We start from the raw sequence: 15,822 nt of genomic DNA, 5'->3' as shown, positions 1-15,822 counted from the left end.
CTTAGTCTCTTGTTTCTTGCTGTTGATTTTTTGCCCGTAGAAGTTTTGAAACCAAAAAACCTGCACATTGACCTGACCTACGACTATGTCTTGTGGCATATAAAAACATAGCCATTGGAATTTGCTTGAGTGTATTTCAGAATCATAGAATAGTAGAGTTGGAAGGGGCCTATAAGGCCATCGAGTCCAATCTCCTGCTCAATGCAGGAATCCAACCTAAAGCATACCTGGCAGGTGGCTGTCCAGCTGCCTCTTGAATGCCTCCAGTGGTGGAGAGCCCACCACCTTCCTAGGGAATCGGTTCCATTTATATATATAATTGATTTTAACAAACACCAAAATATACATTAATTGCAGTCTCCAACATGAGTACTGCATGACATAAAAATAATATACAATCATCAAAACCTAAACTAATTTCCATTAGTTGGAAATAGTTAGTTCCATTGTTGTACCACCTAAGATTTTCCCGATGTTCAGTCCAAATCTGGCTTCCTGTAACTCAAGCCCATTTTTCTTCATCACCTTCAGAACTAGCTTGTGCCAAGAGATTTCTTGTAAATACCAGGCTGCTGTCCTGGAGCACTTGCATGCTGTATAATTGTTCTGTATGTTTCCTGAATTTTGTGGCACTCCTTTCAGTCAGCACCGGAGTTTAAATGGGTCAGCAGGGGACCGAGGGAGCCACCGGAGTAGCCATCAAGAGCAGATAAGAAAGGACCCATATGCCAATCTCATGTTGCAGCGGGAGAAGGACTGGGTGTCTAAGATCCAGATGATGCAGCTTCAAAGCACTGATCCATACTTGGATGACTTCTACTATCAGGTTGGTGTTTCACGAGGTTAGGGTTGACTGTCTGGTCCCAGATTATGTCTAAATGGAAACCAGAGTCCACAGGCACAAGATACATTCCCCAAGTTATCCTTCAGCTAGTTACTGGAAGAAAGTGGGCCCAGCTGTGATCCTGAAGACTTTCCCTCTTTGCTTGCAGCGCATTTAAGCCCCATAATACTTCTTTGGTTTTTGTCTTGTTGGGCACAAGTTCTAACCTTGGGTTAAAGGGTGCCAAGTTGCTGGACTTTAACTGCCTTTTTGTGCTTTAGAACTATTTTCAGAAGCTGGAGAAATTATCTGCAGCTGAGGAGATGCATGGTGATGGTCCTAAAAAAGAGCGCACTAAACTAATCACCCCACAAGTTGCCAAGCTAGAGCACGCCTACAAGCCAGGTAAGTGCCCTTGTGCACTATGGACTGGTCTTAACATGTGCAGCAGAAGGAAGAACTGGATTCCAGAGGTGGAAGGGTGGACTATACTACTTCAAACTGTATGGGAGATGGGGGTGGACAAATGAAGCCCTACCAGTAGAAAAATAGCCAATGAAGCGAGGTGGTAGTGGTGGTGGAGATGTATACCTTGTTGGGCTAAGTTTCTCTTTGCAGGGTGTTTTTAATATGGGGGGAGCATTAAAAAAGACCCCTTTTCTCCCTCCCATTTGTTTGGTCATATAGTTATTCTGCTCCCTCAGAGTTTTGCCATCTCGTTCTGCTGCATATGAAGGCTTGATCCAATATATCATGGGAAAGGGGGGGGGCTGGTAGTAAAGGAAGAAAAGTCTATATGCAGCCGGAGCAGATGGCCTTGTAGGGACCACATATGCGTGAGCCAAAGTATAGTCATTCCCCATGTTGTTGATATGAATGCACTGTTTGGTTAGTGGAGTGAAAATGTAATTGGCAAGAGATGGGAATAGTAGAACTTTGTGTGGGGATGTCAAGGTATTACGGCAGGTAGGCTGGCTCATGCAATTTTACCTGCATTGCCTTTTCTTTATGCTTGCAGTGCAGTTTGAGGGCTCACTGGGGAAGCTCACAGTCTCCAGTGTGAATAACCCCCGCAAAATGATTGATGCTGTTGTGACGTTACGAGGTGAAGAAGATGTAAGTTATCTTGCTATGATTATTTGGCTTCTCTGTGGATGTCTTCATGCCTTGGTTTCTTCAACTTTCCTCCCAAATGCAGGATCTTGCCCTTATCAGCCCTTCTTGTTCCCGCTCAGGTTGCAGAGGGCATTTTTTAGCATGTCTTGCACTCTTTTCCTTAGGAGACAAAAGAGAAGCAGGTTCGAGATAAAAGGCGGCAAACTCTCTTCACTATTGAGAAGGTGAGTCTGAGATGTTGGTTTGTACTCTAGAATAAAGGGGAATCATCCAGCACAAAAGTAAAGGGGAGCTACTAATTCCATGCGTGGTGGTGGCAATAGTTTATATATTATTATTTACATTTGTTAGTTGCTTTTTTCACCAAAGTGGTCTAAAGTGACTTACAAAAATAACGCAAGCATTAAAACCAAGCATACATACCAAAACAGAATAAGAACCTAAAAATACATACATACATATATAAAAAGGCAGGTCTAACATACCCCCACCCTACTAGAAGAGGCCACAAATACCTAATACACTCCAAATTAACAAAATAAACTTTTGCCTGGCACCTAAAAATAGATAGTGATGGCTTCAGACATGCCTCCTTAGGGAGAGCTTTCACAAATGGGGAGCCACCACTGAAAAGGACCATTCTCATGTTGCCATCCTCTGCACCTCCCTCAGATAGGGCATGTGAAGATGAATATAAAGCCTCCTGTGGCTGTTATGGGGGATTGTGTGTGTATGTGTGTGAATTGTGGGTGTTTGTATGGAAATGTTAATGTTTATATGAATTTTAATGGTATAATGTATTAATATTTAGTTATTAAATGAATATTCTAAATAAATCTAAATAACAAAATTAATTAATTTAAACTAACTTCTTACTGTCTGACTTGGCATGTACAAATGCTAGCCTGAAACTTGTCTAAAGAAACAATCTACTTCTTAAGATCTGCAAATGTAAAAAAGGCTTTGGGGAAAACACAGTCTACCAATTCAGCAGTGCTATTCAGGCCTTAGAACTGTAGTCCTATAAGGAATGTTGTGTGGCATGGAGTTTAGATGCATGTCTAAAGGCCATTTCTTGATAACTAGACATACAGCCTCCTCCTGGATGTAGAAGACTATGAGAGGCGCTACCTCTTGAGCCTGGAGGGTGATAGGCTGGCCCTGATGGAGGAGAGGAAGCAGAAGATCTGTGACATGTATGACAACCTGAGGGGGAAAACACCCAACCAGGAAAGGTAAGAGTCCACCCAGCAGGACAGTAAGACTGTTGTACATTTCCAACCCCCCCCCGACAGGTTTTCCAAATTTGTTTTGATTCCTCTCCTTTCCAATAAGAAGGAACTTGCTCTCTGTTCAGAATGGACAAGGTATGGAAATAATCACTATGCTTATGTTGATGCCCCTTGGTAATGAGGGAACGGCTTGCTAATATTTTGAACAGTAAGGATTGAATTTTTTGGGGAAATGGTAATTGGCTAAAGGATGGATATCAAATAGGTTGGATGAAAAACTGGATCTAGTTTAGTTCCAAGATAATCCATCCTTCTGCCATAGCCTTGTATGCACACCTGTGCAATGGGGAACAGGATGCCATCCACAAAACCTACTTGAGAATACCATCTTTTAGGGACCTGAAAGGGATGGTTGTAAGCGTATGCATGAAAAACAGGGCAGCTCTTGCAGTTGCAAGTGCTATGTGTATGGGGTTAAACTTGTGTGTTGCTTACCTCAAAATTGGAGGCATGTATGTTGTGAATGGCTTGGTTCTTGAGTAGACATTTGCAAATAGAAGGGCTCTTTTTGTGTGCGGACAGATCCAAAATCCAGCAGAGGATCCTGTTGGCCAAAGGGGGTGGGGAAGCTAGTTTTCACTCATTCTACCTTTCCCCTGTGCTGCCTGTCAGGGTCTACTCTGGAGCGTCTTCAGTCCTCCTGAGCAGATCTTTGGGGGCATAAGGGGCTGCAGGGTAATTAGTGACAAATTGTCTCTCACCCTTTCTCCTGATGGGAGTGTCACATAACAGAACACTACTGGAGCAATGTTCTGGCCAGCAGAAGCCTAGATAGGATTCAAGATGATGTGTTTTGTCCTATTCATATTGGTAGTAACATGGCTCATGGAATACGCATTGAAACATGGAAATGGACTGCCTTCAAGTCGATCCCGACTTATGGCTACCCTATGAATAGGGATTTCATGATAAGCAGTATTCAGAGGGGGTTTACCGTTGCCTCCCTCTGAGGCTAGTCCTCCCCAGCTAGCTAGGGCCTGCTCAGCTTGCCACAGCTGCACAAGCTGGCGCCTTCCTGGACTGCTACTGCCAGCTGGGTGGCAACTGGGCTCCTTGGGACTATGCAGCTTGCCCACGGCTGCACAGGTGGCAGGGCATGTAACCCCTGAGCCACTCACTGTGGGGTGATCTTTAGCTGGCCCTTGACACCCAGGAGACACGAACGGGGATTTGAACTGACAGACTCTGGACTCCCAGCCAGGCTCTCCTCCCCACTGTGCTATACCAGCTTCTTAGAATAAGCATTACAAGAAGAAAAATGTCACACTGGTTTTCATATAACTTTGCTCCTGGAAGGAAATGGGATGGCAAGCCTTACTTGACTAGTCACTGCCAAGATAGTAGGATAAACTGTTTGTAATAGGCTTATTACCACTCCTTTCTTCCTTACTCTGGCTTTCTTCTCTCTTCTTTTCCTTTAGTAGCCTGCTGGCACATAGTGGTACCACAGCCATTGCATCCTCAATCTGCCCCTCACTTCCAGGTTGTGAACTGGAGGTTCCCTTTAGAGAGTCTCTGGCCCAGGAAGCACCTGCTGCCAACCCAGCTTAAGATGATGATGCAGGGAAGCTGTTTTAAATCAAAAGAGTTATTGGGCCTTGTTAAGGTCACGGCTCCCATTGATATCCTGCTGTCTTGTCTGAAGTCTCTCTTGGGGTTTGGAAGGACTCTGCATAAGTTGCTAGATGCTTACCTTCATGAAGAGTATTGTGCCAGCGATTCCAGGATCATCTGAAAGTGCTAGCTGTGCATGCTACTTAGGGGGGGGGGTGCGCGTGTGAGAGAGAGAGATGAGAGATGTTCTAGTTTTACCTAACAAGACATTGTGTGCTCTTTTCTGGCAGGCTGAATGATGATCCTTTCATACAGATCATGTGTATTCGGAAAGGAAAGCGTCTGGTTGCCCGGATTCTACCCTTCTTGTCCACTGAGCAGGCAGCTGATATACTTATGGCCACAGCCAGGAACCTGCCATTTCTAATTAAGAAGGATGTTCAGGATGAGGTAAGCACAACTAGAGAGAGACAGACGTTGCCATGAAGGAGTTGTCTTGAGTGCAACAGTAATTGAAGAGTTTATTTGTATAATATTTCTTTTAATAAAGTAAGAGGAGAAGAACATGTCTGTTAAGATTAGTCTGTCATTGAGAATTAACTATAGCTTTTCTACAAAATAACTAAGGTTACAATCCTGCATGCAGTTTTAACTTGGGAGTAAGTCCCATTAAAACTGTAAAAGTTCCTTGATGTGATGCTACCATTTTATTCCATTCAGACAACATTTTAGTCCAGATGTTGCTGGACCACATTCCCATCATCCCTGACAATTTGGGCTGAAAGCAGTTGGGCATGTTGGTTGGGGCTGATGGCAGTTTGGTAGTCCAGCAACATTTAGAAGACTACTTGATCACCACCCCTGCTACAGTCCTCACTGCTTTTCATCTCTTGTTCTGTTGAAGTATCATTCTTTTCTTCCTGGCAGCGCCTTGTCTCTGGAACTGCCTCCCAGGGGAGATCCGGCAGTCCACTTCTCTGGCCATGTTCAGGTGGAATTTTAAATACTATAAATACCAGCCATTTGGAAGGGGATAAGCCCCTCAGTAGGTTTTAAAAGTGGTGGTGTTATGATATTTGGATATGGTCTTAACTGGATTTTATGTTAGCTACTTTGGGTGGGGGGAAGGCAGGATATACATTTAAAAATAAACACAATAAACAAATAAATAAACTGGAGCCATCTCATTTCTGCTAGACCTAGATGTTGGTCTCTAGATTTCTTCTAGGTTCCTCTTTGGTGTGTAGCATGCAGTCCTGTGGTGGTAGTAGTATGGCATATTTTTTTTATGTCTTTCTCAGGTGCTACCCTGCCTATTGAGGCCCTTCTCCCTTGTTCTGTATCATCTTCCACTGGGGACTGTCGCCAGCATCCTGCAGCAGCAAATGAACCTACCTCAGAGCACGATGACGGTGGCATCAGCCAACCTGCACCTCACTGCTGTGCTCCAGAGCAAGGTTTCTGCTCTTTGCTTTTATCTATGCCCATCCAGGAGATGTTACTGCTGAGGTGTTAAAGGCAGATGTGATCTTGTTGGCAACATTGTAAATGAGAACTTGGTGCCAAGTATGTAGAGAGTGCAGAAGTTAGAGCTTCATTGCTGCAGGAATTGATTTCCCCTCCGCCCCTTCTTGGAGAAACTCATTCCAGATTTTTCCTCTTAATTGGGGTGACTACCCAGGAGAAGGGATAAGAACTTATAACTAAAGGAGCAGATTTCCCATTCCCAGGTCTAACCACCCAAAGCTTCATACTTGCAGAGTTGGCACCTCTGCTCCCATATAACTCCTAGGGTACATGGATGGCCCTTGCACCCTCACCTGAATGAGGCTCTGTGGTTGGTGTCTTGGCTCCTGTTCCTACACCTGTTTTTGTATTATGGGGTAATCAATTACTTTTCTGTTACCCTGTCCTCTTGTGCAGTTAACTATTTTACATTTTTAGATTCACAGTTGACCCTTCTAATTCTGAATGGAAATTATGTAATCCTTTAAAATCGGATGGACTTAATTTGGGAATCACTTTTTACTAGAAACATGCAAAGGAATGCAGTCTTTCTTCTTTCTTCCCTCTGCCCCTCCCCCGCTTTCCCACAGTTTGGCCTCTCTCTGCTGTACTTGGTCTTGAGCCGTGGGGAGGAACTGCAGAGTTCAGATTCTACTACAGAGCTCTTGCAAGACAACCAGTGGTGAGTCTCAGCCACCCAACACTTGCTGTGTCCACTTCCCAAGTATTTTGAGTTTGGCTTTTAAACAGATACAGAGAAATCACAACAGTAAGCCCGTGTAGTTGGTAGTAAACTCCAGGCAAATTACTTACCTCTTGATCGTTGTACAATTCCATCCCTTGATCCCAAATGGATTATAACTGCAGTATTGCATATCGGGGGGGAGGGGATTCTCTGCTCTTGCCTGTTTCCTCCCCTTCCTTCAACAAGCTGAGGGGGACATTTTGTCCTTGCTGCCATCCTGTCAGGTAAGTTGACTGAGTGTGTGTGGCTTGCCAATGTTGCAGCCAAGCAGGGTTTTGAATACGGATTTCTCATGGCGTCTACTCCATGGGTCAGCCACCAGAATGAAGGAGGTTTTCCTTGTTTACTCCCACCTTCTGAATTGTGCATTTCAAATATGGCCCCTGATAAGATCTCAAAGCTGAGCAGATAGTCCTCAAGTTCCCACGTTGCAAGCTCATCAGTCTTGACCGGAAAGATCAAGTGAACTTTTGGCTCTCAGTTTGGGAAGGAGGAAGAATGGAAGACAAATGAAATTTGCCCCCAAGGGTCGGGGGCTGCTTATTCCATTGCCATGGCAGTTTCTTGCTTGTTTTTCTTTACTTGAACTCTCTTGTGCGGCTGCCATATACCCCAAGAACAATTGCTTTAATCCAATGGTGCACAAGTGGAGTTCCCCTCATGCAACAAGACTTCCACCTCCTCTCCTCCTCTGCGTGCCTCAAAATCTGGGGGTACCAGAAGGTATCAGCCTTCTGTAGCTGGTTTTGAGGTGTGCAAGAGCCAGTAAGGGACAGGAGCAGAAGATAAGTTACACTGCATGAGTGGAGCTGCAGCATTGGTTACAGCCCAGTGTAGCATCATTGGGGTGGGGAGGCTTCTGGAAAGAAATAACATCCATACACCCCTTCATAATAACACGTCATCATGATACAGCATTGTTTTCAGGCCATTTTGGGCAGGGAAATTGTGGCTGCTGATTACAGTCACCAAGAGGTTCTGGGATGCAGTCACCTCCCACCAGATTCATTGCCTGCTTTGCAGGTAATACATTTAAGGAGGGAGGGCACTTTGGTTTAGCCTTAAGCATTTTGAACGGTGCCTGGAAAATACACTGGCAGCCAGTGAAGTTCTTCTCAAAATGGCAAGATATGTTCCCAGCTGCAATGTCTTGTACAATTTCTAATTTTCAAACTATCTTCAAAGGCAGTCTGACCTAAACCACTGCAGTAATCCAAAGTAGATGTTTCCAGAGCATATAGATTTGTTTCTGGGTAGTGTCAAAATAACTAATGGATCCGGATGGTTTCCAAAGGGCCCTGGGGAGTTTTCCAGCTGATAGGGCTGGCGCTCCCATCGAAACCCTGGTTGAACTGTGGAATACAGAAATGACCCGGGTGGTTGACATGATTGCTCCTGAGCGCCCTCTCCTGTGTAGAGCTCGTACGGCTCCATGGTATACCCTAGAGCTGAGAGCGATGAAACAATATAGGAGACGGCTTGAGCGCAGATGGAGACAAACTCCTAGTGGATTCAATTAGACATTGGTAAATGCCTATGGTAAGCTGTATTTAGGGGCAGTGAGGGCAGCAAAAAAAACAATATTTTGCTGCCACTGTCAAATCATCACTCTGCCGCCCAGCAGAGCTCTTCAGAATTGTCCAGAGGCTATTACACTCTGGCCCCAGGGACATGGTAGAACCATCTGAGGCCCGCTGTAATGAATTTGCTAGGCACTTCCAGGATAAAATCTTTAGCATCCGCCAGGACGACTCCAGTGTTATAACAGGTGAATCAAGCGAGGTATCCAGAGCACATCCTTGTCCCGATTTCTTGGATGAGTTTCAGTTGGTACAGCTTGAGGACATTGACAAGGTGCTTGGACAGGTTCGTGCAACCACTTCTGTGCTGGATCCTTACCCTTGTTGGCTAATAAAAGCTAGCAGGGATGGAACAGCCGGCTGGGCCAGGGAAGTGATTAATGCCTCTCTGCGAGAGGGGGTGGTCCCTGGCTGCCTGAAAGAGGCAGTAGTGAGACCACTCCTGAAGAGGCCCTCCTTGGACCCAGAAAATCTTAATAACTATAGGCCGGTAGCAAATGTTCCATTTCTGGGCAAGGTCCTTGAACGGGTGGTGGTGGGCCATCTCCAGACACTCTTGGATGAGACCAATTATCTGGATCCATTTCAGCCAGGTTTCAGGCCTGGTTTTGGCATGGAAACAGCCTTGGTCGCCCTGTATAATGACCTTTGTCGGGAGAGAGACAGGGGGAGTGTGACTCTGTTGATTCTTCTTGATATCTCAGTGGCTTTCGATACCATCAACCATGGTATCCTTCTGGGAAGACTGGCTGAGTTGGGAGTGGGAGGGACTGCATTGCAGTGGTTCCGCTCCTACGTGGCAGGTCGCCTCCAGAAAGTGGTGCTTGGGGAACATTGCTCGGCACCCTGGACTCTCCAGTATGGGGTTCCGCAGGGGTCAGTTCTGTCCCCCATGCTGTTCAACATCTACATGAAACCGTTGGGTGCGGTCATCCGGAGCTTTGGAGTGCGTTGCCATCAGTATGCTGATGACACGCAGCTCTATTTCTCCTTTTCATCTTCTTCAGGTGAGGCTGTCAATGTGCTGAACCAGTGCCTGGCTGCGACAATTTATTTATTTATTTATTATGGACTGGATGAGGGCTAATAAACTGGGGCTCAATCCAGACAAGACTGAGATGCTACTAGTGGGTGGTTCTTCTGACTGGATGGTGGATGTCCAACCTATACTGGATGGGGTTGCACTGCCCCTGAAGGAGCAGGTTCGTAGCTTGGGGGTTCCCCTAGAACCATCTCTGTCACTTGAGGCTCAGGTAGCCTCAGTGGCATGGAGTGCCTTCTACCAACTTCGGTTGGTGGCCCAACTACGCCCCTATCTGGACAGGGATAACCTGGCTTCAGTGGTCCATGCTCTGGTAATCTCCAAGTTAGATTACTGCAATGCACTCTATGTGGGGCTGCCTTTGAAGACGATTCAGAAACTGCAGCTTGTGCAAAATGCAGCGGCCACATTGGTAACAGGGACCAGACGGTCCGAACATATAAAACCAATTCTGGCTTGCTTGCATTGGCTGCCTGTATGTTTTCGAGCTCGATTCAAGGTGCTGGTTTTAACCTATAAAGCCTTACACAGCTTGGGACCATAATACCTGATGGAACAGCTCTCCCGATACAAACGCACCCATACACTACGCTCAACATCTAAGGCCCTCCTCCGGGTGCCTACTCCGAGGGAAGGTGGGAGGCTGGCAACAAGGGAGAGGGCCTTCTCAGTGGTGGCCCCCCAATTATGGAATGATTTCCCTGACGAGGTGCGCCTAGCACCAACACTGTTATCTTTTCGGCGCCAGGTCAAGACTTTCCTCTTCTCCCAGGCATTTTAACATGTGTTTCTAAATTGTTTTAATTTTTTTAAATTGTATTTTAAATTAGTTTTAGAAGATGTGTTTTAAATTTGTGTATTTGTTTTTAATGTTTTTAGTTACTGTAAACTGCCCAGAGAGCTTCAGCTATGGGGCGGTATATAAATATAATAAATAAATAAATAAATATCAAGATGTGTGTTTCACACTTGGATAATTTCCCTACAATGTAGAATTTCATGTAAACTTAATGTTAGAAGCAACCTTAAGTTTCCCAGTCAATACAATAATTGCAGTGATTAATTTGTTAAGAGTCAATGTCAGAGCCATGGCACTGATTTGAAAACTATGGCCTCACACCTGGACACTCTGCCACCTCCTCTCACATAGACTCTGGTTGTTTTTGCTTGGTGTGGGAAAAGCACTCGGCATATACTCAAATGCTCCCACCTCTCAAAGTAGGTTCTGTGGTTGAAGTTTGGCTAGAGAAGAGAACATCTGTCTGACCATGCGCTCAAGAACTTGTCATATACCACACCTGGGAGTAGGGCATGAGACTTCTGTGTCATAGGGTATTACTGCAGCAAGCTTAAGCTCTGGCAATCTCTCGCTTTACAACTTAAGGACCGAGGGTCCTTGGACCTGTTGTTCTCTTCATCCCAGCAGAGGAAATTTATTACATTTATGAACCGGCCTTCCTCCAGAAGAAGCCAAAGGGGAAAGAGCATTTCTATCTCAAAAATGCTGGGAGGAGCAGAGGGAGGCAGACAGTGGTAGCTCACCTGAAGATGCCTCTTGCTGCAACATCTTGTCTTGAAAGTCCAGCACTTCAACCACTTATGAATACCCACATTGGTAGTTCCAAGACCTTTCTCCTCTTCTCTCCACCACCACTCACCCCATCCTTGCAAAAGATCAGTAACTGATCATGGCTTTTTTTAGTGGCCACTTAAGCTGTCATGGTTACTTCTTGGTTGTAATTGTAGCTCTTGATGTATGCTTAGGTCTTTTCAGTAAACTTGGATCACCGTATTCCTTTTTCCCCTTTCAGTCTCCTTAAGTGTCAAATGGGATGTCTAAGGAAAGACCTTTTTCCAGAAATGGCCTCATGTTCCCCTCCCCTCACCAATCGGTTGTCATCAAATTTAAGCTGCATCCGAAGAGTAGTGTTCTAAGGGCAGTGCCTCCTGTCAGATCGATCAAATTCACTTTAAAAGAGTTCCATGCAGTACACTATCAAACTTGCTGTTTTTGTGGGCTTTTTGGTTGATTGGTTGGTTGGGGTGTATGTTTTTTTTGAAGTCAAGGTATACAGTGGCCACCCTTGTTTCCTAAATACCTGTAAAAATGTGGTAATTTGTTTGTCTTGATCTCCCAGTAGGAAATCCTATATTTTATTACTTACTTTAAAAAAAGAAAAATCTTTTATCTGCTGTTCATTGCAAATGCAGTTCCAGAGCAGGTTGTAAATTAAGTCTTGTGATATGGTAGATAGTAAAACTTAGTGGAGCTCCTTTCTTGACATACTCCCACTTCTGTGCCCTGCACCAAACTGTACACAAACCACATTCTTATTGCCCTTGCTGCTATCTTGTCTTTGGCAGGACAGAGCTGATGTTCATGGCAACCAGAGAGCTTCTCCGTATCCCTCAGGCAGCCTTGGCCAAGCCAGTGTCTACCCCTTCTAATCTCCTATCTCTCTTCTCTCGCTATGTTGATCAGCAGAAGTTAAATGTGCTAGAGACAAAGTTGCAGTAAGTATTGTCATACTATCCATACATTAATAGAAACAAGGATTGGAAACAGAGAAGGGAAAGCAAAATCTAATTCTCACACCCACAATAATTGTACAGTGGTAGAAGCTTGTCATTGGGATAGTGTACTAAAAAGGTTTGGCTGGAAAGAGAATTCAGTGTGGGTTCACCAAATGTATGAAATGTTTTTTGTGATATTAAGGTTTTTGAAGATGCTGCATGGCAGGGGTGGGGAACCTATGATTCTCCAGGTGTTCTTGGACTCCACTGCCCGTCAGCCCCAGTCAACATAACCAATAGTTGGGAATCATAAGAGTTGTATTCCAGCAGCATCTGGAGGACCACAGGTTCCCCTGCCCTTTTATGTGGATACAAAACTGAAATTGGATGAAACACTCATCTGAGGTATCTTTTGGTCTAACCTGGGGGGGGGGGAGCCTTTTTAGCCCCACCAGCCAACTTTTGACGGGTGGGCAGGACAATCCACCTGTCAGTCACATGCTGTCGTTATGACCTGATTGCCAGGTGGGTTGTCCTGCTCACCTGTCAAAATGTCTTGCCCTTTGCAAGTCTCCCTGCACTTCTCTTTTCCATCCCTGATGTTGGAAGTGGAAAAGAGCTGTGCAGGCAAGCTTCAAAGAGCAGTATTGGGAGGGGCAGGGGGTTTCCATTGAATGGAAACTATTTCCTGCTCCTTGAACAAGGTATACAGACGATGGGTGGTTAGGAGCATATCTTGCTCCAGCAGAGGAACAGTTGGGAGTTTAAAGTGGGCTCCCAATTGTTTCTTCAAAGCCCCAGACTTACCTGGCTTACACTTGACATCTTGTATGACATTGGGTGTAGGTTAGGTGGACATGGCTTCCCCAAAACTACCTTGTAGGCCAAATGGGGAGGTCTGGTAAGCCAAGTCTGGCCTGTAGGCTTCTCACCTCTGGTCTAACCCTTTGCTCTTTGTCCATAACTGCAACAAGGCTTAGGTATGTGTAACCAAATCTGCTCACGTTCTTTGTTACCTTGCCTCTCATTTTAACCTGCACCTCTCTCAGCTTTATATTGTAAGTTCTTTGGGGCAGAAGGTACATTACCTTTTACCCGGATAACACTATATAAATAAACAAAACAATTCTCTGGCAGGGAGCTGATGTGAAGGATGGGTTTAAAACATCCCTTTTTTCTGTTACATACAGTAAACATAATTTTTAACATGTACAAATCAAATGGGGTTTTTTTTTTAACGGAAAGATTTATAAAATCCTTGAGCTGAAGAAAGGGCTCTGTGCCTTCTCTAGCTAGCATGACTCCAGCCAATCTGACAACTCTTCTTATTGCCTTCTGCCATTTCAGGTTGATTCAAGGAATACGATAGAAGGCCTCAGAATGCTGCCACACTGGTCTCCATCATTGCTGCCACCTCCAGAGTATTTTAGTGGGTGAAGAGGAGGCAGTGCCTTCTCAGAATAAATCCTTGTGGGATTGTGTCTCTAGTCCAGCACAGAAGATTGCTCTCTTGCTCTGAGCTTGGCTGGGGATGTGCTTATCTTCTCCATCCCTCATTGCTAGTTTGCAGTTCTGCATGTCCTTGCTGCATTGAATCATCCAAGGGCCCTCCCTTCCTTCAGCACTTTCACAATGGCTTTTTCACCCTACACAGACCCCTTTCTGCTCAGCACACTACTGATGGACTAGTAGGAAAAGTAGTTCCACCTTCCTGCTCATGCCGCTATGAACACTGGGCTTTGGGGCTGGGGGAGAGAATAGTCCCCTTTTACTGTGGAAATGGAGAGACCAGGTGCTTTTGTCTCTCCTTTATGTTGGAAGTGTTTTTAAATGTTGAGGATTTCCTCTAATTGGCCCACTGGTGACTCTGTGCCTCCCTCCAGTACCAGATGCTTCAATATGGCGTCACCCTTTCCTACTAAATGATCCCCTTTCTGAACCTTGTGATGAAGCAATGTCATCTTTGCACATTTGTCTAGTCTTCCTGAGACTCAACTTTCTACCTGAGCTTTTTGTCTCTGACTTATACCTTGCTTCATGCTCCAGCTGGCCAACAAGATCCCCTGTAGACTAACCAATAAGGTACCAGGAATTAATTTCCCTGGAGCAGATTAATCTTAGTGAATTTCAGTATCATACACTGCTAGGTCCTGCTGTTTTTTTCTTTTTTTTTTTGGAATGTGGTGAGGTTTTAAAATTTTTACTTCGCTTTTAAAAACAATTTGCACATGTAGGTATTCTCTACAACCAGTAAAGCGCCTGTTACTAACCGGCTGCCTCTCCACAGTATTCTTCCTTCCATCTCCCTGTCACCCCCTCTTCTCCTAAATTTCTAACTTACTTTCCTTTTTCCTACTCCTTCAACCTTTCTTAATCCTTTTCCTCTACCCTTTCTCTTTTCAGTACACATGATCAAGTGGTCCATCATTATTATTATTGTGCTTTACTTTTTGGTTTGGTTATGATTAATGAAAATTTCTAAATTTACATTTTTATAGGGTATTGTAAATAAAAAAAATTCTATACTTGTGGGGAGTGTGCATAGTGTTCTGTGTCTGGAATTTGCTTTTCTATAAACTGGGACTGTCTCATACAGTGCTTGTCATTCAGCAGAAGTTTCAGTATGAGCCTGATGATGCTTGAAAAGTCTTAAGTTACTAGTAAAGCGTGAATGAAGCCCTACTAAAAAACATGTTGCATGAATCAATTATTAAGTTGAGTACTCTGGCTCAGATGGAATTACCCTGGCTTCAGTTCTCTTCCTTTAGTTATGGAACAGCTTGGCGGCAGGGATTAGAACACACCTTGTGTCAGGAATTTGGAATGTTCTAACTGCAAACACAGCTGTCGGGGTTGCATTTTGAAGTTTTATTGCCACCCCACTATACTTGTTTGTACCCAGACACAGCTGCCTATATAACGATTTCTGGAAGAGGTATATTCTTGAACAAATTCTAACTTCTGAGCACAGGTGGTACCCCTATCCTTCCTTCTCCCACAGGGCTTGGGAACCTTTTCCCACATTCCTGTCGGGGGAAATCTATTGAGAGCTAGGGTGGGCCAGATACCTTTTTCTTTCTGTACCACCCTCTTCTCTTTGCCGTCAAATTTTCCCTTCACCAGCTGCACGAAATTAGGCTAAGGTCTACCTCTACCTACTGCTCTTATGTACAGAGAGTGTTAGCTTGTTGTAGAGCCCTGCCCAGAATGTTAAACAACTGTTTTTCTATTTAAAAACGATGCCAAGAACACAGGCTAGCTATCCAGCTGTACATTTCTGGAACTGTGCTGAGTTGCTTCTAAATCTAATGTTGCTAGGTTAGGATTAAGATCCTGCCATATCTCTATGAGGGACAGCATCTCCCTAAGCTTGAGGGAAATAAAACCTTTTCTGCAATGCTAAAGGGGTGCTGCAGAAATAGTTGTCTGCTTTCTGGGCCACATTTCCGAGGATTGTCACAGCAGTGCAATTCATTTGACACCGATAGCAGCACATAGTGTCAGTCAGCTCATATGGCAATGTCCAAATGTGGTTTGGCTTTTAAGATTAACAAGCTTAGGTTTAAAACGGTTTTTCTTTCTTGTAAGAAATCTGTACCAGAGTTACTTAAAAATGTTCAGTTGCTAAAGCAATTAGGTGGCAGGGCAAC

The 15,822-nt window shown here is 44.6% G+C and overlaps 1 protein-coding gene across 3 annotated transcripts in view; it reads left to right on the top strand.

Annotated features, from left to right (window-relative positions):
- PATL1 (PAT1 homolog 1, processing body mRNA decay factor) overlaps positions 1-14,697 on the top strand; it is a 36,172-nt gene extending 21,475 nt beyond the window's left edge. For all 3 annotated transcript variants that reach the window (XM_061609709.1, XM_061609710.1, XM_061609711.1), the window contains exons 10-19: positions 643-826; positions 1,105-1,228; positions 1,842-1,939; positions 2,104-2,163; positions 3,026-3,174; positions 5,076-5,235; positions 6,087-6,242; positions 6,882-6,973; positions 12,023-12,172; positions 13,520-14,697. In XM_061609709.1, the coding sequence (XP_061465693.1) occupies positions 643-826; positions 1,105-1,228; positions 1,842-1,939; positions 2,104-2,163; positions 3,026-3,174; positions 5,076-5,235; positions 6,087-6,242; positions 6,882-6,973; positions 12,023-12,172; positions 13,520-13,541 (1,195 nt within the window). In that variant the 3' untranslated portion in view covers positions 13,542-14,697. The remainder of the gene's footprint in view (positions 1-642; positions 827-1,104; positions 1,229-1,841; positions 1,940-2,103; positions 2,164-3,025; positions 3,175-5,075; positions 5,236-6,086; positions 6,243-6,881; positions 6,974-12,022; positions 12,173-13,519) is intronic.
- Positions 14,698-15,822: the final 1,125 nt, after the last annotated feature.

Source organism: Rhineura floridana, chromosome 2 (genome assembly GCF_030035675.1).
Source record: "Rhineura floridana isolate rRhiFlo1 chromosome 2, rRhiFlo1.hap2, whole genome shotgun sequence".
Classification (NCBI taxonomy): Eukaryota; Metazoa; Chordata; class Lepidosauria; order Squamata; family Rhineuridae; genus Rhineura; species Rhineura floridana.
Note: the sequence above shows the minus strand (reverse complement) of the source record. Positions and strands in the feature narration are given on the sequence as shown.